Source organism: Corylus avellana, chromosome ca7 (assembly GCF_901000735.1).
Source record: "Corylus avellana chromosome ca7, CavTom2PMs-1.0".
NCBI lineage: Eukaryota > Viridiplantae > Streptophyta > Magnoliopsida > Fagales > Betulaceae > Corylus > Corylus avellana.
The window spans coordinates 2320926-2342801 of NC_081547.1; the positions used below are offsets into that span (position 1 = coordinate 2320926).

General features: G+C 35.9%; 3 protein-coding genes and 1 non-coding gene across 5 annotated transcripts; 2 read left to right on the forward strand and 2 right to left on the reverse strand.

Moving 5' to 3' along the window:
* Nucleotides 1-214: 214 nt before the first annotated feature.
* Nucleotides 215-288, forward strand: TRNAT-AGU (transfer RNA threonine (anticodon AGU)). Its single transcript has one exon. It is a non-coding gene; the product is annotated as a tRNA-Thr (tRNA).
* Nucleotides 289-546: 258 nt separating this feature from the next.
* LOC132186924 (heptahelical transmembrane protein 4-like) lies at nucleotides 547-5323 on the reverse strand. Of its 2 annotated transcripts, XM_059601042.1 has the most exons (5): nucleotides 5114-5323; nucleotides 4914-5024; nucleotides 4186-4448; nucleotides 3024-3348; nucleotides 547-1661 (listed from the first exon to the last, which is right to left on the reverse strand). In XM_059601042.1, exons 3-5 carry the CDS (start codon nucleotides 4443-4445, stop codon nucleotides 1008-1010), a joined length of 1239 nt encoding a protein of 412 aa, XP_059457025.1. In that variant the 5' UTR covers nucleotides 4446-4448; nucleotides 4914-5024; nucleotides 5114-5323; the 3' UTR covers nucleotides 547-1007. The 2 variants fall into 2 exon arrangements, with proteins under 2 accessions (XP_059457025.1, XP_059457026.1); XM_059601043.1 differs by lacking the exons at nucleotides 4914-5024; nucleotides 5114-5323 and having other exon boundaries at nucleotides 4186-4898.
* A 6277-nt stretch (nucleotides 5324-11600) lies between these two features.
* Nucleotides 11601-13288, reverse strand: LOC132188601 (cyclin-D1-1-like). Its single transcript, XM_059603109.1, has 5 exons — nucleotides 12995-13288; nucleotides 12842-12928; nucleotides 12451-12763; nucleotides 12266-12384; nucleotides 11601-11919 (listed from the first exon to the last, which is right to left on the reverse strand). The coding sequence occupies exons 1-5, from the start codon at nucleotides 13262-13264 to the stop codon at nucleotides 11764-11766; spliced, it is 945 nt and encodes a 314-aa protein (XP_059459092.1). The 5' UTR covers nucleotides 13265-13288; the 3' UTR covers nucleotides 11601-11763.
* A 3781-nt stretch (nucleotides 13289-17069) lies between these two features.
* Nucleotides 17070-19723, forward strand: LOC132187253 (uncharacterized). The gene is made up of 3 exons (XM_059601501.1): nucleotides 17070-17667; nucleotides 17775-17944; nucleotides 19289-19723. The coding sequence occupies exons 1-3, from the start codon at nucleotides 17418-17420 to the stop codon at nucleotides 19415-19417; spliced, it is 549 nt and encodes a 182-aa protein (XP_059457484.1). The 5' UTR covers nucleotides 17070-17417; the 3' UTR covers nucleotides 19418-19723.
* The last annotated feature ends 2153 nt before the right edge of the window (nucleotides 19724-21876 follow it).

Below are 21876 nucleotides of genomic sequence, written 5' to 3' on the forward strand. Positions count from 1 at the left end.
CTTGCTGTGGACCAATGAGAGTTTAATGCTTTGGTGCCATATTTGGAAGGTATTTTAGGGAGGGAGACAGAAGATTTGGTTAGACTTTCGCTACGTTGGCGGATGATTTATGGCGGAGATTATGGCGGGATTTTTGGATACAGAAAGTGACATTGTTATGTATTATCTCTACAAAGGCTTTTTATTAATGTTTACTGGATTGAGCCACCATCGAGCTTTCATAGCTCAGTTGGTTAGAGCACCCGTTTAGTAAGCGGGAGGTCTTGAGTTCGACTCTCAATGAAAGCATCACTTCAAATTGTTAACTTTCTCAACCCTTTTACCACATGCTTGCTGAGAGAATAATACTCATCCAACATTATCCACACAAAGCTGCTCTCCTATCTTCTCATTTCTGTACTTTGAATATTATAGCAATGAGATGAGAGAATAGATTCTTGCTGAGAAGTAAAGTTGCATTTTCTTTTGTCCACTACTTCTCTTGTAGTGTGGAGTGGTGGTGGTGGAAGGTTCTTAAGCCAGAATAAGACGACCAAATAGAGAATATGATAAATGAATGTGCTAGAAATTGTTAATGCACATCTTTGAGTGGATAATGTTGGAATCTACCCAAAATTTTGCCCATATTATCCCATCACAAAACCACTCATCCATTATGAATTCAGAAGCATTGTCAAGTCTACAAATCCAACTAGAACATGAGTACAACACTTATCAATTACCACAGCAGCAGACTCTGCATCTTATTTTTCCCAAACCATCCCATTACAAACAAATTTATTCATACAAATTCAGAATCATTGATCGACACAGATCCAACCTTAATCGGTGCGCACCATTTGATTCCAATTTTCCTATTCTGCTGAAAACCAACTATCAAATTCCACATTTGGTTGAATGTGCAAATTTACAGAAGTGATTATTGGAGAGAACCTCAACTCCCACAATAATTTAAAATTACAATAAACAAGACCTCACTAACCAGTAAATGTTATCGTGATTCACAACTAACAACCTTGAAGATCACGCCACCTGAGATAAACCAAACCTGCACGATAATGGGTGTACGCTCCAGCAATTACTAATAGATGAAATAGTTGGTGGCTGTGCCCTGCAATATCGAATTTCCCCGGCATCCATCGTTCAGGAATCCTTGTGGCATAAACCAGAGCTCCAAGCCCGTAGAATGCTCCCATCAGCAACTCATATCCAGTTGTGCGGAGAACCTCAGGTTGGCCCCAGAACAGGATAAGCTTGTGCAGGATTGGTGCTATCCCACTGAAGCCCATGCCAAAGAAGAGAGATGCACGAATGACTCGGAACTTTGGGGTTTGAAAGACTGGCAGGAGAGAAACTAAAACTGTGGCAATTCCCAAGAGGGTTATAAATCCCAAGTAGAGGTTGCAGAAAAAGGGGTCGCACATGAAGGAGTAGTAAACAGGAGGGTAGAAGGAGGTAGATATAAGGGCAGCAATTCCAGCATAATCAAGCCTGAGCATGATGTATGATACACGTTCAGAATGGCAAGAGAGTAGGTGGCAAGTGCTGCTAGCCAGCAAGCAAAACATGGCCCCACCCAAAAATGCAAAAAATGGCCACCGCGTGATTGGTCTCACCATCAGAGGTGCTATAATGTTCGCCAAGTCTTCCTTCATGCTACGCTGCATTTAATCGGAAGAAAAAGATATTAGCTGCATGTAGCTTTAAGAAAGAAGTCAAAGAACATCCTTTATGTGACTAAGAATGATTTCAATTATTTATCCTCTCACTAATTGCACCAGAACCTACAATTATGTACTATTTTTCTCACCAAGAACCTATTAACACCTTGGTTCCAGCAGGAAATTATTGACTACTATGGCCCTAAAGATTTGCATAGACTAGTGATGTGAAACTTTTGTTGTATCAGGCCATAAAAAAATAAAAAAATAAAAAATAAAAATAAAAAATAAAAAATAAAAAGAGGGAAAAAAAGAAGCTTCAGTGGTAGAAAGAAAAAAACACAAAAGTGCTGAAGTAATGACAACTTATGAGCAGTTAGTGAGAGCATTATGAAAGAATCACCATCCCAAAAGAATCGTGAACAACCAGCATCAAAGAGGTTCTACTATATTGTCTTTGGTGTAGAGGGTCCAAAAATATAAAGTTCATACAGGTGCCAAGACCACATTTCTAATCAACCACCACAAAATTAAATTTTCTCACAAGAGGTGTAACATTGTTCCTTCTCCGTTTCTTCTTTCCCTTTTTGTTCTATAAATATTATGACCATCCCAAATCTCCAAAAGTGAAGTCTCTCGGACATAGCCAAGCCACATCCATCCACACCACAACGCGTTCATGGAACTATGGTGTTGTGATACTTCAAAGTGGATGGCATATTGGTAGGAAATATATCAACATGTAATGCAATTATAACAGACATGCATTACTAAGATACATTTTGCTACTTCAACCACAACTGCTACTACACGAAAAACCTCACCAGAATTCCATATTTTCTGTCAATAAGTTGATCCCTCAACACATCTATCCAGAAACTATTAAAGCCTGGATTTCAATTTCTCTCTGACAAACGATGTCAATGCTTTCTTCAATCTTCAAATTCACAGTTGGTAGTCTTTACCTAGTACCACAACCACTTCTAAGTAACACAGCCATTTTATCATCCCCATTCAGGATCAAACCCTCTCAATACAGACTTCCTAATCACATCATCCAATAAACTACACTTGATTTGTTAATCAGTTCAAAAAATATCTGTCATAGACTCAGGAACTGGCTGGAATTGGGATTAATTGCATTTTAACACAAAACTCTTAGTATAGAATGAAAGAGAGAATATTTTCAACATAAAAAACTATATGTTGTGCCAAGAAAAATCAGAGAAAGAACTTCTGTGAAATACTGCCACAAGGACAAACATAAACGAATACCAAAAATAATTAAAAACAGTCAAGCAAATGAGCAATAATCTTTTAAGATTACCACCAGCTTTCAAGCATTGAGGATAATAGAATTACCAAAACGCAAACATCAGTATGGTTGCCACTGGAAAATCGATGAGGCAGACAATTATATAGGATATCCATGACACTCCAACCCGAGAGTGATGGAAGCAAATCCATTGAAGGCAGTGTAGTCTTTAACTCCTCCCTAAGTCTGTGCAGATCAGGCATGTTGGGCAAGGAAGGGAGGCATGTCAAGAGTTCTGCATGCAGTTTGTGAAGGTCGGCCTTTTTCAGCACATCAGGAAAATGTTGTAGAGCGTGAAGATCTACAACTTTTGGAACCTTCATTGCAGTGTATATGGTCAGGCAAAGGAAGAAGAAGAACCCAATCAAATGCCTGTACAAAATGCATAAGCTTACTGTTAAAAAAGTTCATGCGGCAAGGGAATCTTTGTATCTCTGAACTGCGAATCAAGCATCAATCCTGCCAACAGCCTATTCTATAGGGATGTAGTGAATATATGTTGCAGAAAGAAAAGAAAGCAAACCAGGATTTATCCTAACGAAATAGAAACTCATTACCAAATTTAGTATCATAGTCAATCCACACATCTCTCTAATTGTTAAGACTCACCCACCCACACAAGATTGACCCACAGACCTCATCCTCCATGTTTGTTTATGCGGCGAGGAAATGCTATTTAGTTCCATAGAATCTTGGCGACTTATCCTTTTCGACCGCCATATTTACCTCTTTTCTATTGTGTTATATGTTATTTGATAACTTTCTTGTAAACCATTAACTAATCTACTTATCAAAGAAAATTAAAATCAACTAATCCATATCAGGCAAGTTTTGTTAGATTCCACAAAGAAGTTTGGATTGGGATAATGGTTTGCACTAATCCACGTGCAATGAAATGAAACCATAACACTTCAAACGTTCTAACTTTGTCATTATAACCCTAAATCTTTATAACTTTGAGGACACTTCCAGTCAATTAGCAAATTTCTTCCATTCGTATTCCTTTCGAGAAACAATAGAAGAAAGAAAATTGTTTGCATTTCATACTTAAGTTCTTTTTTCAGCAACTCCCATTTCACAAAAAAAAAATGATTACACACAACTAAAACTCTTCTTTCCTCAGTTATCTCCAACCAAAAGATTTCCATTACATTCACAACATGAATAATAAATGAACTCCGTAGAAAATGAAGGAACAGTAAGCCTTACGTCCAAACATTTAGCGTCTCATTGTGAATGGTGAACATGCTAAGCAAGACCTGCTTCAATGGCCATTCGGACCGGTAATGGCCCACAATGAAGTCATTGTCCCTCAAATACCCAGGCAAAGAGTGGTATTCAACCAGCTGGTACTTCACCTTCTTCCACAATCTCGTTCCTTTCCCTTCCTTTGGAGAAAGTGTCTGATGATTCTCCATCGCTTCAGAAGGTTCTTTGATATCCTCACCACTTTGATGAGGATCATCCATCCTCTGATAAATCCAATACACAAATATAATTCAACGGAAAAACAATTCTCTGTTTGGCCGCCGAGAAAATGTAGGAAACAAATGAAAATCCAAAATCTAAACATCCGGCCCACCAAAATTTTCGCTAAAAAATCACATTTTTCTAATTTTACTACTCACTTTTATTAAAAATATTTAATTTAAATATTTTTTCTCAAACATTTTTATATTCTTTCTTTGTTGAAAAAGAGAGAGAAAACGACCTATATATATATATATATATTAAATTTGTTGAGTGTCTTGTGCAGCGTTAATTGTCATCATTTAAGGCCAAAAGCTCCACCCAGCTCAGCATAATACAGCAATCCCGCTAATTTCAAAAATCTTTATTCTTTTCAAACGATTTGCAAAGAACCGAAATTTATGGTAAAATGAAAAGAAATGAGTCAAGCGAGTGAAAACCCAGATGAGAAAAACAACAGAAAGTACCTGAAATCGAAGAACCACCAGGCTTGAACGAAGCCCCAGATGGAAATTCTTCAGGTTCTTTTATATCTTCTTTAAGTAATAAGATATTCCAGCCGGGGATTTAATCAGTATCTTCAGGAAAAGCGGCAATAAATTAGTACTGTTGAATTAGAAGCCAAAGGGAGTGGAAAAAAAACAACGGGAAAATCTAAACGACCTACATATAATGACACGATGGGCACGGTTTGATCGATAGTTCTTGGCTGTTGGAAACACCCACAAGAAATTTCGATGTCAACAAATTATATGGTGTGAGAGATTCCTCGCTGAGATGCGGAGATGCCGAAGTAAGAGTTTGTTGGGCCTCTGGCTGGCAGGGTGTCGGGGAATATGACTTCTGAGAAACAAAAAGATCCCCAGATTTTTTCTGGTTAAAAAAAATTTGGAGATATTTTGGGGACTTCTCTGTGGACCCAAATTTATTATATGAAAGATAATAATAATAAAAATGTCAGGAATTCGTCATCTTTGGCAGTCTTGCTGTCCATCAATTTTGGAAGCTAGTGTTGGAAATGGCCGGTTCAGTTCTCATGCGTGTGTTGAAATATATTTTTTTGAAAAAAATGAACGGTTAAGATCGTGCCCCCAGTTCTCATGCTTTTGAGTGGTTTTGGAGGGAGGTTCGACCGCCTTCTTCTCTGCCTTCTTCACTATTTGTTGTTTTTTTTTCTTCCTTCATATCTGGTGAGAAATGTTATTATTATTTTCCATTTATCTTCGTTCATATATATTTTTCTTAAGAGAAATGTGATATTCTTTTATGTTTTCTTTCTTTTTTTTAATTGTGATGTGTCTTTTAAAATTATTATTAAATTTAAAATTATTATTATTAATTTTTAATTCATTTATTATTTTAAAAATTATATTACAATTCGAAAAACCAAAAAAAAAAAAAAAACACAGAAGAATACTAAAAAAAATATCTATTATTTTTCATTTTTTAAATTCATAATTGAATCATGTAATGCCACCCGTGTAATAATTAATGTACACGTCTCTCTCGCTGGCCTTTGGAGCGAAGTTTCTCTTCAACACGTCTAATCCAATCAATTTCATAACAAGCAAATCTCTTTGATGTGGCATCCAACTGATCTAAGCTTCCTTCTTGTTCTTTTGAACTTCTTCAAAAACTGTCAATCGAAGACTCCTGTTTTTACCTTCGTGCAAAAAATATATTAGACCGAGTCAATTTGTCCGCCCGTCTTTTAATCTTTGTACTTCTTTACTATGGTATTTATTACCGTCCGCGCCCCCCTCTTATATATTTATTTTAGTTTTAATGAAACTTATCTTATCCATTATTTTTTTAAAAAAAAAAAGTGAGTGGTGGGGGAGAGTAATACTACAATTTTCTTTTGTGTTCCTCTTAAGTCATTTCAAGAATGATGTGACTATTAAAATTACCATTAAATTTGTGATTGATCATTATTGTTAGAATATATGGAAAATATATTATATTTTCCATATATTCCATAATTATGCTGATATTGAAATATTCTCTATTTATGGATTGATTGTAATCATATATTGAGATTGTAATCAAATCAAGAGATTTGATTACCAAATTTATATTTAGACATTACCCTATAAATAGGGACCTTTGTATTGTAGACAAATTAAGTTAATGAGCACAATGTAGCCCTTAGGGTATTCCGAGTGGTGGACGTAGGTGTCTAACACCGAACCACCTATAAGTTCATTGTGTTTATTTTCTATATTGCTTCCGCTTATATTCCCCCATAATCATTATTTCAACATGGTATCGAAGCCAATTTCTTGTGGTCTTCAATAATCACGTGCCACCTCCGGCCACCACGCTCCGCCCAAAGTTTCTGCGGGTTCAGCCACAACCACCAAATCCCAAATTAATCCAGATATTCACTGGCCTGTATACTCCTGATAGCCAACACCCGCGTTGCCGTCAGATGACTCCCACCACCGCTAGCTACACACAACCAACACCAGTTTTCGTTGATCCACTTCTCCGGCCAGATCCACTTCCCCGTCGGTTGCCACGGCTTCGGCCTGATTCTGCTCTTGACAGCCAACACCGGCTTCAGTCGAGACGCCATGACTCCACCCACCGTCAGCCAGCAACCGACCTCCACTTCACTGGCCTGCATACTGTTCGCAGTCGCAAGCAGAGAAATCCCAAGGTTTATCAAAGGTGCGAGAAAGCTAGCAAAATTGCAAACTGCAAGTTGTGGGAGATGATTTATACGGCTGCCAGGCGCTGTAACATAGCTAAGAGACGACCTTAAAAGCTCCTCCACCTATGAGGTTTATACAATATGCAATGGGGATGTGGGTCACCTTCGTATATTGATTTTGTGGGTAAGTTCTGCTGAATCTTTGGGTTTTGTGGGTAAATTCTGATAAATCATTAGGATTTGGGAGTTAGGTATGTTAAAGTTATGTTGAAAGGTTGAAAAAAAAATAAAAAAAAATAAAAAATAAAAATTGCTGCGTGTGGCATGGAGTGAGGAGAGAGAAAAGAAAGAAAAGAAAAAGAAGAAAAGAAGAAAAGAGAAGGTGTCAGCCAAGTGAAGAAAAAAAAAAAAAAAAAAGGAAGGAAGAAGAAGCTGTCCAAGTGGACACATCACGCGCGCCACGCGCCGGTCAGATTTGGTGCGCCGATCTGATAACCGTCCAAGTGGGCTCATTTTTTTTTTTTTTTTGGCTCATAGTCAGCCCTGGCCAGTAGTTGGCCCCTTTTTTAATTTTGGCTCATTGTCAGCCCTGGCCCGTTGTCGGCCCTTTTTTATTTTTGGCTCGTTGTCAGTCTTGGCCCGTTGTCGGCCCATTTTATTTTTTGGCTCGTTGTCAGCCCTAGCCCGTTGTCGGGCCCTTTTGAAGTTTGGCTCATTGTCAGCCCTGGCCCGTTGTCGGCCCATTTTGGAGTTTGACCCGTTGTCAGGCCTTTTGAATCTGCATTCACCAGCCATCTGCAGCAGTCGCTAGCCGCCCGCCAGCCTCTATCTCTTCCGGTAGTCGTCATCATCTACGGCCCGTTCCCTGCCTCCACCACCGCTGTCATCATTGTTTCGGATTTCAAACTCAAGGTTCCAGAATATTCCACCTTGAGTTTGAGGGGGGATGTTAGAATATATGAAAAATATATTATATTTTCCATATATTCCATAATTATGCTGATATTAAAATATTCTTTATTTATGGGTTGATTGTAATCATATATTGGGATTGTAATCAAATCAAGGAGATTTGATTACCAAATTTATATTTAGACATTACCCTATAAATAGGGACCTTTGTATTATAGACAAATTAAGTTAATGAGCACAATGTAGCCCTTAGGGTATTCCGAGTGGTGGACGTAGGTGTCTAACACCGAACCACCTGTAAGTTATTTGTGTTTATTTTCTATATTGCTTCCGCTTATATTCCCCCATAATCATTATTTCAACAATTATTAAATTTTGACCAAATAATAATTTTAATAACAATATTATTTTTGTAGAAACTCAAGAGGAAGACTTCTAGAATTTCTCGTAGGCCCTGATCATGGAGTTTGCATTTATAAGGAACATACACTTTATTGGGAAAAAAAAAATTAAAGGATATTTTTTAAAAAAATTTATCAACCATAAACAAGTTATCAAATTTCATGAAATCCAACTTGAAGACTCTTTGGTTTAAATTATCAAATCTACAAAATTTTTAAAATCAAAGGCTGAGATGGATGCTATAAACATCTTTGACACACAACTTTGGTCTTTCCAAATAAGTACAAACTTCGCAGGCTTTCACAATGTGTCCTTAACTCACCGCACAATTGGGCTACTGCATAAGGCCCATACTAGGTAGGCATGCTCTTTAGATGTAGGCCCGCACAAATAGCCCAATAAATTTTCTTTTAGCTCAACACACTTTCTGAATACTCCAGAAAAAGGAACAATATCTTATGGAGAGTATTCAATTAGTTATATTAAAAACGGAAAGTATTCAGTTAGTTATATTGGAAGGATATTTTTGTCTTTTCACTTGTTGAGAAAATAAAAATACCCTCTCAATATAACTAATTGGATATTTTTCAGTTCAAATGAATTGGTAAGGATTTTTTTTTTTGAAAGGGGAAATCATTCTGGTCTCATTAATTATTAATTGAAGAAGGATTACGAGCATAAAGCTCGTGCATTGCAAATCATAAAGCTTTGAGAAAATCACAGCTGAAACTACGAGATTAGTCAGGTTACAACATCATAGATACATACATAAGAATCTTACATTAAATACCTATTTATGACATCAACATTTGCTAACGCGTGACTAATCTTCAGTTGTAACAACATGTCTGCTCTAGACAAACTCAATCCAATGCATAGGGTCCTAATTCCCAAACAAAAACCGTACGTATGATTAAATACAAGAAATTTTTGCATAACTTAAGAGTCAAGGTACAACTGCTGTATTTTCAAATTAAAGCATAACTCAATCGATGAGGATGACGCCTTATAAAGTATAAATCACTATTTTGAATCTCCTTTCTCTCATTATTCTCCTCATTTGTAGACATTTAAAAACAAAAAAAGTTACAAGTACTATATATTAGCTTTTTATTTTATTTTTTTTATAATTGAATAAGAAAAGAGTTAGAATGAGTATTGTTATCACTCCCGATTAAAAAAAAAGTATATATCTTATAAACCAAAATGAAATAAACTTTCGAACACAAACCCAATATAATTGTAGTTTTGATCTTTCGAGTACAATATAATGGTACTTCCCTACATGGATATTTATTCAAAAGAATCATAGTTTGAATGAAATTAATGGCTACTTTAACTGTACGTTCTGCAACTTTCGAGTGGAAGTAACGCAGCAAGTGCATGGTAGAATCGATGGACCCCTAACATTGTTTGCAATAATTATCCTATCATTTTCGCATTTTCCATCCGAATCAATTCACTTCTTTAGGATGTGATTGGTAACTCCTACACACATCTCGACTCAACTATTTGCTAGAGACCAAATCTATTGGCTTGGTAACATTATATATATTATATATTTTTGAATATGTTAAATTATAATTTATTTACTTATATAAAATGATAAATTTAATTATTTAATTAATATTTTAACACAATTTCTCTCACGTAAAATATTTATTTAGAATGAGAAATAAACAATAAAATCAAGGTTTTAACTCAGCACCGCTTTTATGATATTACGTTAAACAGTTATTTGGAAAAATTACATTTATCTCTTTCTAATTACCGAATTGGTGCCTCTTGCGATCCGGAAAGAGAACTTAGATCGAGAAGGTTCCTTTTTCACATCAGTTAATCTTTGCAAGTGAACTCGTAAATCGATGAAAATGTCCCAAGCATCAAAAAACGAATTTGCATGTGATCACTTTTCACAGTGATGGCAATGTTTGTCCAGCATTGAACATGCCCTACAGGATACAGCTACCTCCTAGGATCCTTCCCTGCTTCTGTCTTTTAGCCCCTCCCCTCGCATGCATGTTTCATGCTTCTGTCAAAAATTCTATTAACCCAGAAAAAACAAAGGGAGTTGCAGGCTTTTGTTTGCAGATGAGACCCATTTTGGGAGTGCCATCTTCTCTCAGGTTGGAAATTCTATGCTTATTTATTTACATAGGTTCAAATTTTCTACACAAAAAATCCCGATTCCTTTCCTAGTGACAGTAGAGCTATGACACATTGGAGTTCATGACAACATTTGACACATTCCAGGTCATGACAACATTATTTTGTTGCAGTGACATATGGATATTCAGAATTCTATACAACATATAAACAACTATCATAGTGTTATTTTTGTCTGCGCCAAAAAATATAATTTTTGCTCTGCCTGTCATGTGTGAAAAAAATTAAAAAAAAAAAAAAAAAAATCTTGCATGTCTCCATTATTTGATCATTTTCATCGCATATAATGATTAGCCAAATGAGACAAACAGATGATAATTTGCTGTTGTTTTTTATTAGTTAATGAGAAACAATGCAAAGTCATATATAAAGCCAATAATCCTTATATGGCTAATGACAAGGGGAAAAAGGTTGAAGGGGTACTCCTTCAAGTCAACATATCTGAACATGTTTTTTTTTTTTTTTTTTTTTTTTTTGGCAAGTTATCTCTGAACATGTTATTCAGACAAACAGATGGTTGTATGAAGAATGAGTCAATATTTTCAACCAGCAATTGTCAGGATCTAGGCAATAACTTATATTTAAAGTCTTCTTATCTATGCGTTAACTAGTTAAATCATCGGGGTAAATTATAAAGTTAAGGTTTGAACTCAGGACTTTTGTTTTAATACCTTCTTAATTAATAACCACTCATCATAAAAACTTAACATGAAATAATATTCTAACATAACTAATAGACTTTCAAGAGTAATTTGTCATGCGAAATAGATAGAGATTCTAAGCAATTTTGTTGTTCAGTTTGCTAGCAATTCAAGCAGCAAATATGAGAGAATTTATGAGGCCCACCTATCCAAGTAGGTTCCAGGCAGCTCCCCAATTGTTTGAACAATTGGGCCCCAAAGGGATTCTAGCAATCCTAGTAGTAAATTATTAGGAATCCAAATCTTTATGTTGTACTCCAATGCGAAGTAAATATTGTCAAACATCATTATTGTTTGCATATCTGAAAAAACTTCCTTCACAAATCACAATCATCTTGCAGTAGCCACGCACAAACTAATTAATTAAAAGAATCCTTCAAAGAATTGAAGAAATGGGAGGCTATTAAAAAGAAGAAGAAGAAAAAAAACATCTAATTAATTTCAGCACTAGCTAGTTCCCTGGTGACTCTTGGCTTGACTTCAAATCCTTGTTAGCCCAGTTCTTTGACCATTGCAGCTTCTGCCAATCGCTGCATCAAGCATGCCAACAGGACTTGGCTGCAACTTTTGTTGTTTAATGTGTGGCAGCAAGCACTTCTTCTGCTTCATAAGATTGCGACATTTTTTCACCAATTCCTATATCCAGCATGGCCAATTATTATTGTAAGAAAATTTGTATGCTTCTTCTGTTACTTCACATTTTAGGACTTATTACAAGTACAAATGCTTCAGTCATTTTCATTTTTCACGTGTATGATATAGCTATCAGCCTATATCACTCTTTCTCTTATATCTTGTTAATTCTATCAGGACCACTTTGTGTGTGTCTGGTCTTGGTAGAAGCAAAAAACAGGACATAGTGACAATGCTGCATGCGTCTCATGTGGATTCTACTTTGATATATATAGCTTCTAAATTAATGTAGTTTTACGAAGCAGCATATTATATATTGACGATTTGAAATAAGAAAAAAGAGGCTTACTTTGCTTACTCTCATATGGAAGTAGCTCAAGTACTCCTGGTCTTCCATATTTTGATCTGTTGCACATAGCACGGCAGCTGCTGCTATTGAGGATGGAGGATAATCCAAGAAGTCAATCACTGCAGTTAAAAACATTCATGTAAGCAATAATTAGAGAGAGAGAGTTTTAATTCTGCAGGAATTACCATGACATGTGCTGATAATAAGATCTGAGGCACGGGACAAAACTTGGCTGCAATCATTTAGTGGAGAGGCAAGCTGACATGAAAGCTTAGCAACGAAATAGTGGAGAAAATCAAAAGGGGTAGTCCTGCGCAATCGCCACTTGAGATTGGACATGACTAAAAGCTCCATCCTTTGAACTGTCTTGGGCTTGAACAAGAATTTGTTTCCCTTCACCTGCAGGTCTAACAGAAGGGGCACGCTTGTTTCTTCCATTTTTGCTGCCAGGGCCAAGCAAGCAACGGATAACAGCTGCAGCGGCCACCCTTTCCCTTGCTGCACATAACACCAGACATTGTGATTTTCAATTCCTAGTTGTGGAATTCTGAAATTAACGTAAGCAATGATGATTACCGGCAATGTATGAGAGGCGAGAAAACAATCCATATAGTTTACAGAAAGATATGCCGTTTCAGGCCTAAAATTGTAGTAAGCATGCACCTGCAAGAAGCAAATCATCATGAAAAAAATCATACAAGAACCAAATATTTGATGCACTATATGTACCTTCAACATCCAATTGACAGAGTCTTTTCTAGCGCCGACAACAGCAGTATTTCCACGTAGGCGATGTATTGATTCAATTTCCAGCATTTGATGGTTCTCAGAATCGAAGATGCCAACAATAGAGCTCTCATCGTCCGGCAGCCAATCCAGAGTCGTATGAAAATATTCATGGTCTTCACAGACGTGGGCATTTGAGGAAACCACATCGGCGGCTACTTCGCTGCAGTACAAGGTAGGACTAGTTGAGTAGTCTGAGAACAAGCTCGACATTGTAGCTGATCATCAAAAATTTCGGTCTCTGTTTCAAGTGGGGGTGGAGAGATTTATGCTCTGTTGCCAGGGTCCGATGATTTGCATCTAGGAAAACCATGTGACATGGCAAAATGATCGAGACCGGCCCCTATGGATGAAGCTTCGTAGAAGAGGAGCCAAATCTGTGTAGGGCCATTGTTGGGCTACTGTTCAAAGGATTAAAACTTTTCATGGTTTGTTAATGTTTCATACCATTAATTAAACCCTTCTCTGCAATTCCAGAAGCTGGTTTATCTACACAGTGCCAGTGGTACCTTTTAGTCCAAGGAGAATATGATTGTTCCATATAGATATATAGAGCGGAAAATAATACAACTTTTGTAGGGTACGTAGGAAAATTGTCCCTTTGTACGCAGCGAGCATATATATTCCTCAATTTCCCGGCCATCTATAATGCATGTCCCTAGACATAAAGTATATGCTTCCAGGTACATAATGAACATAACTACAAAATAGATGTTGGCTCACTTCTTTTTCTTGTTTTTTTTACTCAAAATCATCATTGGTCTTTATTAAATTTTGATGAAATTATGATTTTAAAACTACTTCATTTTTTGAATGACATATGAGAGACTTGTAAAATTACTTTTGCAAATAATAATGTTGCCCAAATAGGATGTCCTGATTTTTACGCTTTGGTATTTTTCTTGTTCCATTGTAATTTTTTTTTTTTTTTGGAATAATTTTTGTTAAGAATTGATAAAGGTTGATACCATAACTTGAAGATTAACCATAACAATTGAGCAGATCAAAACGAAAAAAAATAAATAAAAAATAAAAATAGAAATCAATGCAGGTCCATTGATATCGATATAACCCCACTCCATGATCGAGTTTGGACTAACTTCAACCTCGATAGGTCCAGCCCATTTTCATAGATCAGCCTAATTTAGGTAAGGAAATGGATATGAGAAAGCCCATTGAATTTGATTTGATTTTGTAAAGTTGGTGTAGCCCCCCTTTTTTTTTCTTCATTTTTTTTCTTCCTATTAATAATAGTGTAACCCCTTTATAAGTTCAGCAATCAGAAGTCAAAACTCTCTTCAACCCAAATAAGAATTTTTTTTTAAAAAAAAAATTTTAATTCTAAGTCTCCCCAAGTAAAAAAGTTTGTTGAGTAAGAGGACTTATATCAATTTGAGGAAAGTGCAAGCCTCATTTGCTTGATTACTTTAAAATGACTCGTTAGCTATGGTTAAAGTTCTTCAAAATCGCTTATAATTCATCTACTCTATGTGATTTATTCATCTTTATGATGTGAACAACTCGGATAATAAGAGATAAGAGGGACATAATAAGAGAAAAGGAAGAGAAATTCTCTACCAACAAAAAGTGAACAAGAATTAGCCTGACTCCTTTATTGGTAAAGACTTGACGACATTGGAGAAAATGAAATACTTGAAATTAGTTAGAATCCCACCTTCACCATTGGAATATTGTACATGAAGAGTAGTCAGTCACCCGCAAGTGCTGTCGGGCTAGTGAAAATTTTGTTCGGCCTAGAATAGGTTGTTGTGAAGATGCTGTCACCATGCCTAGGATGTCAACCCAAAAGCTAAATATGGTTAGGATTCCTTCTTGGATTTGGATAGAATGCAATGAACTCTCCGTATTACGGTATTACGGTTCATCTGAGCGAGTAAGTGGGGCCTTACATGCTTGCCATATGCACCCGAGTAGGTGAGGACTTATCTAATAATATACATGATATGTTAGTTTGCAAAAACTTTTATATAACGTGAGAACATATTTATTACATGATATTATAAAACTAGTCCTCTCAATTTCCATACTTGCAAAGTTGGCAGAACGTCCGGCATGCAAGCACAATAATGAATTAGGTGCAAATTCATTATGAAGGGTGGCCTTTTACCCTCCAAAAGGACCACAACATGTTTGACCAGTAAGCAAACATGCGAATAAGAATTAGCCTAAGTCCTTAATTTGCTTGATAAAGACTCCCTTTAATTTGTTTGGTAAAGGGGTCTGAAGATATTTTGAGAAATTAAGTGGAATCCTACAAATAATTAGTTAGAACTCGACTTTCACAGCCGGCCCGCCGGCTATGATGTTGAAACCCACAACCTCTATGGTTGGGGTTTATAATTTTGTTAATTACTACACTAAGCAAATTAATTTCTTCTTTGAGACAGAATGGTAGCCCTTCATTTCGATTAGAGCAAGGGTCAAGAACCTGAACCATTTTTGGTTGGTGAGTAAAATTTATCAAATTAATAATGTGAGCATGAACAATTTTGAGACCAAGCTAACATGGTACGTTCACGAAGCCACCTAAAACATTTACAACTAGGCACTTACTACGATGTAATGAAATGCCCGTATTGCACGTGTTATATAGCACAATTTTCAACCGTACAAATAAAAAACTCGAACAAGTGGAACTCATAAAAGACTCGAACAATTTATGGTTTAAATTTAAAATTAACAATTCAAAAATCTTATGGCGTCCGCTGCCTGAATAAATCTTTTGAATTGCTGAGAAAGAATATTCTCACCGTCCACCATATTCTAACAATATAGAGTCATGGACCGATTGAATATGAAGGAACTAGGAAGCCACATACATAACATGTGAGAGGAATGCATCAACACGTAAATCGTCCACGAATCACGACTGGCCCTACCACTGCGCGGTGAAAGTTGAAAAACAAAATACGAATGTGAAAAGAGGGAAAAATAAAACGGAGAGACAGAAGTTGGGAATCTTACGTCTTTCAATCTCTCATACTCGCAAGTCGCATCCCAATTTTCAGTGTCCACGTCAGCATCAAAACCACCCATTTGAATTTAATTTAACAAAATCAAAAAAGTTGGTCTGATAGAATTAGGTTTGGATTTTATCCGCTATAAAAATAAGTTATAAATACAAATGGATTCTTTTATGATTTGAAATTTTGACAGATAATTTAATAAAAGTTAAAAAATTAATTAATTAATTAATGGGTCATATAAGAACAAATCAAATTCCTTAAAAAGGCAGCCAACCCGCCATAAGAAGATAGTTTAACCACCCGATTTAACAAATTAACTGTTAACTTTTTTAATGCAGAGATTAATTTTTTTTTTCTTTTTTACAGAGTAATTAATTATTGGTTGAAGTCCACTTAACTCCCTCAAACTATCACTTCAATGACAATCTACCTCATAAACTATCAATTGCCACAATTTATCCTTCAAACTACTAAAATAATGACAATGTACCTCAAATTTTAATAAAATGACAAAATTACTCTTACTAAAATAAAAACAAAAATACTAAAAATTAATTAATTTTTTTTCAAAATTGTAAGGGAATCTGTCTTATTGAAAATTTTATAGGGGTAATTTTGTCATTTTGTTGCAGTGTTGGGTATATTGTCATTGTTTTGATAGTTTATGGGATAAATTGTTGTAATTGATAGTTTAAAAGTAAATTGCCATTAAAGTGATAATTTGAAGAGATTAAGTAAATTTTATCCTTAATTATTTTTAAAATTTGGACTATTTGTTAAAACTAAAAAAAAAAGAAAGAAAAAAAAAAGGCACCTTTTTATTTATTGGATAACGAGGAATAGATAGCGGAATTAAATAGATATCCATAGCAGGCCCCACTCGCGCATGCACACGCGCCCTCTCACAGAAGTCAGAGATTTGACGCAACCCAAGGTGTTTTTGCAGATCTAACACGTCTCAAAGTGTAGTGTATCTGTTGGCTCGTACACCACTTTCGTTAGCTGATGATGCAATTTAAGCACCCCACCACTTCATCATTGATTCCTCCAAACCCACACATTTTCTCATTCCCCCTTCTCCCAAAAAACCTGAGAGAAACTGTCTGTGTGTTTACGTCGGTGACCTCATTGTCACGTCAATCGCCAGAGCCCGACGACGACGAGCTTCCCAAACAACAACAGGGACCCAATTTAATACGCCTTAAGATCACGTCGATTCTCTCCGTACGTACACTGGCTGCCTGTGCCTGGGCATCTCATTTAACGCCCCTCTACCAAAACCTTCCTCGCCTCTTCAAACAACTTTCAAGAAAGCACTAAAAAAGTACTACTACCGTGCTTCGTTAACTATATCGTTGGCGTTGACGGAGTCCGGCGAGATGGGGAACTGTCAGGCGGCGGAGGCGGCGACGGTGGTTATTCAACACCCGGGGAACAAGGTGGAGAGAGTTTACTGGTCCGTGAGCGCTCACGAGGTCATGAACTCGAACCCGGGCCACTACGTGGCGCACGTGGTGACCTCGCCGACGACGAAGTCCGAGAACGGGACGCCGTTGAAGCAACTCAAGCTACTCCGACCGGATGACACGTTGCTCATCGGCCACGCTTATCGTTTGATTAGCTTCGAAGGTGACACTGGCAGACTATATATAGTAAATTATTACCACTACTACGTGGTCGTGCTCAGATTTGTCGTTATTATTGTTGGATTTTACGTTTTGTGTATTTGTTTGCAGATGTGTTGAAGGAGTTTGCTGCGAAGAAGTGCGTGAAACTGGGGAAGTTGCTTGAGAAAGGAGGGCTTGGGTTTGGGGTTGGCGTTGGCGTTGAGACGAGAAGGAAGGACTCGGGTCGTTGTTCGAACACGAATCCGAAACCGAAATTCGAGAACTCCGGTTCAGTCAAGGTGAACATCTTTTTTAACGTGAAAACCCTTCATTGATTTGCTGTTTAATTACTGAAACTTGTTAGAATAATCTCGCCATTGTAGGATGTGATTTTTTGGGAATCTTTTTTTTTTCAACAAATAATAAGGGCCTCTTTTATTTAGTGCTCAAGAATCGGTAAGAGAAAAAGCATGAGAGTATAGAACATACGGGTGATTTTCTTATGGATTCCTTATTTTTAAATCTTATCTCTGAGTTTGGAATAATCTGGACTTAATTTGTCTAGATTACAGGTTTCAAGGCACGTCTTTTAGCTATGGTAAACACGTTTTATTTTGTCGTAAGTTTTCTTCGGGTAAAAAATTTGTAAGAAATAATACTATAGTTATATTGAGGGTGCTCAAATGTTTTTTTAGCTAAACCCTAAAATATTAAACTGGAAAAAGGAAAAAAAAAAAAAAAAAAAAAAACCTTGATAATTATTTATACATGTACGAAGATGCTTGCCACGTGTCTCTATTATAAATGTCTGAATTTAAGTGGTTGGTTGCCTTTATTTTGTGATGACTTGAACGTAGAAGTCAGGGAATATGATCATGGTAGTTTGAAGCTAGAGCTAGCAGAATTTTGTAATTTATCTATGATTTATTAATAAACTAACGGGGGAAATATAATGTCTCATACTTCTTTCTTTTTTTTTTCTTTTTTTTTTTTTTTTTTTAATTTCTCATACTTTAAACCATGCATGTTTGTGGATGTTCACTTTAGCACCTTTTGCCTAAAGGATCACTCTCGCTCTCGCTCTCACTCTCACTCTCACTCTCCACCATTTACTTGTCTCTTATAAGGAGCAACGACAAAGAAAGAAAAAGGCACTTCAAGAAATAACGCAAAAGGCTCTTCCACTTACTGACCTGTTTGTTCTTCTGCCTCTAAACGAATCATCCCTTTTTTTTTTTTTTGCTTTTTTCTTTTTTTGGGCCTGTACGTGGGCCATCGAACCAAAAAGTATATATATTAAAAAATACATTTCAATTCAATATTTTTTTTAGCATTTTAAAATATTTTTAGTTAGTCAACCCTTTCAAAATTATCCTTTTATTTTATTTTTCTTTAAAATGTTTCATATTTTTCTTTCCCCGGACCGGACATCCACAACTACTTATCTCTCTATAAATATATATATATAGTCAGCATCAACTCGGTCGGAACCACCAGGCCAATTCATGACTTTGTTTGATAATATTTTTTTTTTTCTTTTAAGAAAATAATAACATCAACAAAAGCACATACTTTTGTTGTTGGTTGTATTATTAATTATTCCTGGAGTGAATTGTCACTGTTTGGCTCTCTCTCTTTTTCAGGTGGAGCAGGAGGTTCACCGGCAGGGAAACAACGGGGGCAGCAGTATGAGAGGTGGTGTGGGCAGGCACCATGGTGGTGGGGGCCAATGGAGGCCAGCCTTGCAGAGCATTGCAGAGGTTGGAACTTGAAATCACCAGCAGTCGCTACCCAACGATGCTCTCTCACTTTCATATATCGTCTCACTCTCTCTACTCTCTCCCCACCAATAAAACCGCAACCAATCCTTTCTCTTTTTTCAATACCTTTATATATATATATATATTCTCTCTTTATAATTTTGGACACATGTTGCCTGTAGACCTTTCTTGCTAGGGTTTGTGTTAGATGCACGTAGCTCAATTTGGATACTTGTTCAAACTCTGAAATTAGAGTACCCACCACTCTTCTTAATTGTAATTAGCCGCCGGCTATCTATTGATTCTTACTTTTTTCAATGGGTTGATGGGTTGGATTCATGATGAGTGGGATCACAACTCATAATTAAGTACACCATTATATTTGTTAGCCAACCTTAATTCTAACAAATAAACTTCATTCACATAAATAAACACATAGGATAAAAGAAAATAAAAGTACAATATTCTAATAAATACCATGATAAAGAGCATCAACATGAATTATTAAAGTGAAATTATCCGCTGATTAAAATAGTGGGGGTTTAGCATACTGAGATCTGTAGGCTAAGAAAGAGTGTCCTTTAAGTTGGCATTAAAGACATGGTTCAAAGACTTGGTATTTACTCTACCTGATAAAAGAGGAAGGGAAGGAAATGTCTTTGTCTGCTGCAGGAGATCTTGCAGCTCTCAATTATGGTATTCAACTAGATCTATGATATTAGCCGACACCGTCTCTTAGCTGTACACCCCATGAGGTCATGCATCCATGAATGCATGCATGAACTCGATCGTGGGTGCTTTCATGGAGGTGGGTTCTCATGATTTATGACTCATGATCATATTAATGTTATTAGTCACCACACCGTCCAATAACTACAAGGATCCTTTCCATTTAATTTAAAATAGATACTGTCTGAATTTAAAATTAATACATTTAACTGTAATGTCACATTACTTCAATTTTTTTAAAAAATTGCCAATATTTCTGATTCCATGTTTTTACTTTTTATCTTTTAGATCTTCTACTTGTCATGATTTATTACTATGTAACCTATGACTGAATGGGTTACTTACGAGTCGTGTGCCTACGGAGAGTTTGCATTTTGCAGGGTGGCCGGCGTTGATCAGTCGAAATGGCTTTGTTTTGTTTAGTTAATTAAATTATTTTGCAGGATAACCAATATTTTTTGTCACGTCAAACCCTTTATTTTTTATTTTTTATTTTTTGTTGGTTATGGATTCATAGGCATGAAAAAATAATCAAAACCACAAAGCACTCTTCAAATTTTCTTTTTTTTTTAAAAAAAAAATTACTTCCACCTTTACATCTCATTAAAAATATATTTTTTAAATACAAAATAAAAATGCCTCTTAAAAGCCACGAACAAGCACAATAGTGCTACCACCACTAGACTTCCTTCTTTTTTCTGAATTTTTTTTTTTACGACGTCTCTATCCCCCAATTGAAATATTTGTCAAATACTATAATCACTGTCTCTCTTACTCCCACCCCACCTTTAATCATGCGACCAAGAGATTTTTGTTCCATGTTTTGTCTTTGTCTTAACCATACCACGTTGGCAATGAAGCTGCTTTTCCCCTTGCCAGAAAGAAAGCGTGCGTCTCAGGTCGCGTCTTTTCTTTTATTCCTTGCAAAAAGATATAGAGGGCTAGAAAGTTTTTAGCACAAATTAAATATCAATATCAGATATAAATGCTTTGTTTATTAATATATTTTGGGATTTTCTTTTGTTATTTTGAAAAAAAAATGTTATGGCGTGACGTAAAAGTACGAATTATTTTTGTGTTTTTATTTATTTATTTTTTTTGTGTTTGTGTCGTTTTTTAATACTTTTATTTTAATAAAAAAAATATATAAAAACAAAAAAATTTAACAAACAAAGCCAAAGCTTATAAACAAAATGGAAATGTCCCAAAGAAGTAGGTCAATCGGTTGAGACCACGCCTAATGAAGCGGATGTCACAAGTTTAAATTTCTCTCCCCCTCTTGTGTAGACAAGTCAAAAATAATAATAATAATAATAAACAAAATGGAAATAATATCTTCTTAATTTCATGGCTCAAATTAAGTCATTTGAAATTTTTCATGACAATAAATTTGCCATACGTATAAACGTCCTTTTACTACATTATTGGTCATTGGGCATTGGGCACCGTTAGTTGAAAAGTAACACTAACAAGTAAGAAACTTATATGTGTATTACAATCTAGGGTAAACTATACTTACCCTTTATTTTTATATTCAAATTGTGCAAATAAATAAATAAATTTACACTCAAATTGCAATGTGGTTTCAAACTTTTAAAAGTTGCAATTAGCACTCCGAACTACATTGTCCTTTCACTTAGCCTCATTCCGTTAAAATTATCTATTCAATCCAACGGTAAATAGATAAAAGGTCAATTATACCCTTATCACTTTTGAATATACAATTATGCCATTAGATTAAA

What these genes read in the sequence shown, in the direction of transcription:
- LOC132188601 (XM_059603109.1), bottom strand. Translation starts at nt 13,264, where the DNA reads ATGTCGAGCTTGTTCTCAGACTACTCAACTAGTCCTACCTTGTACTGC. An exon ending in TCGCCTCTCATACATTGCCG is followed by an intron (nt 12,764 to 12,841) that starts GTAATCATCATT and finishes TGTTATGTGCAG; the next exon opens with CAAGGGAAAGGGTGGCCGCT. An exon ending in TCCATATGAGAGTAAGCAAA is followed by an intron (nt 11,920 to 12,265) that starts GTAAGCCTCTTT and finishes TGCTGGATATAG; the next exon opens with GAATTGGTGAAAAAATGTCG.
- LOC132186924 (XM_059601042.1), bottom strand. Translation starts at nt 4,445, where the DNA reads ATGGATGATCCTCATCAAAGTGGTGAGGATATCAAAGAACCTTCTGAA. An exon ending in GAGACGCTAAATGTTTGGAC is followed by an intron (nt 3,349 to 4,185) that starts GTAAGGCTTACT and finishes CATTTTGTACAG; the next exon opens with GCATTTGATTGGGTTCTTCT. An exon ending in ATACTGATGTTTGCGTTTTG is followed by an intron (nt 1,662 to 3,023) that starts GTAATTCTATTA and finishes GATTAAATGCAG; the next exon opens with CGTAGCATGAAGGAAGACTT.
- LOC132187253 (XM_059601501.1), top strand. Translation starts at nt 17,418, where the DNA reads ATGGGGAACTGTCAGGCGGCGGAGGCGGCGACGGTGGTTATTCAACAC. An exon ending in TCGTTTGATTAGCTTCGAAG is followed by an intron (nt 17,668 to 17,774) that starts GTGACACTGGCA and finishes ATTTGTTTGCAG; the next exon opens with ATGTGTTGAAGGAGTTTGCT. An exon ending in AGAACTCCGGTTCAGTCAAG is followed by an intron (nt 17,945 to 19,288) that starts GTGAACATCTTT and finishes TCTCTTTTTCAG; the next exon opens with GTGGAGCAGGAGGTTCACCG.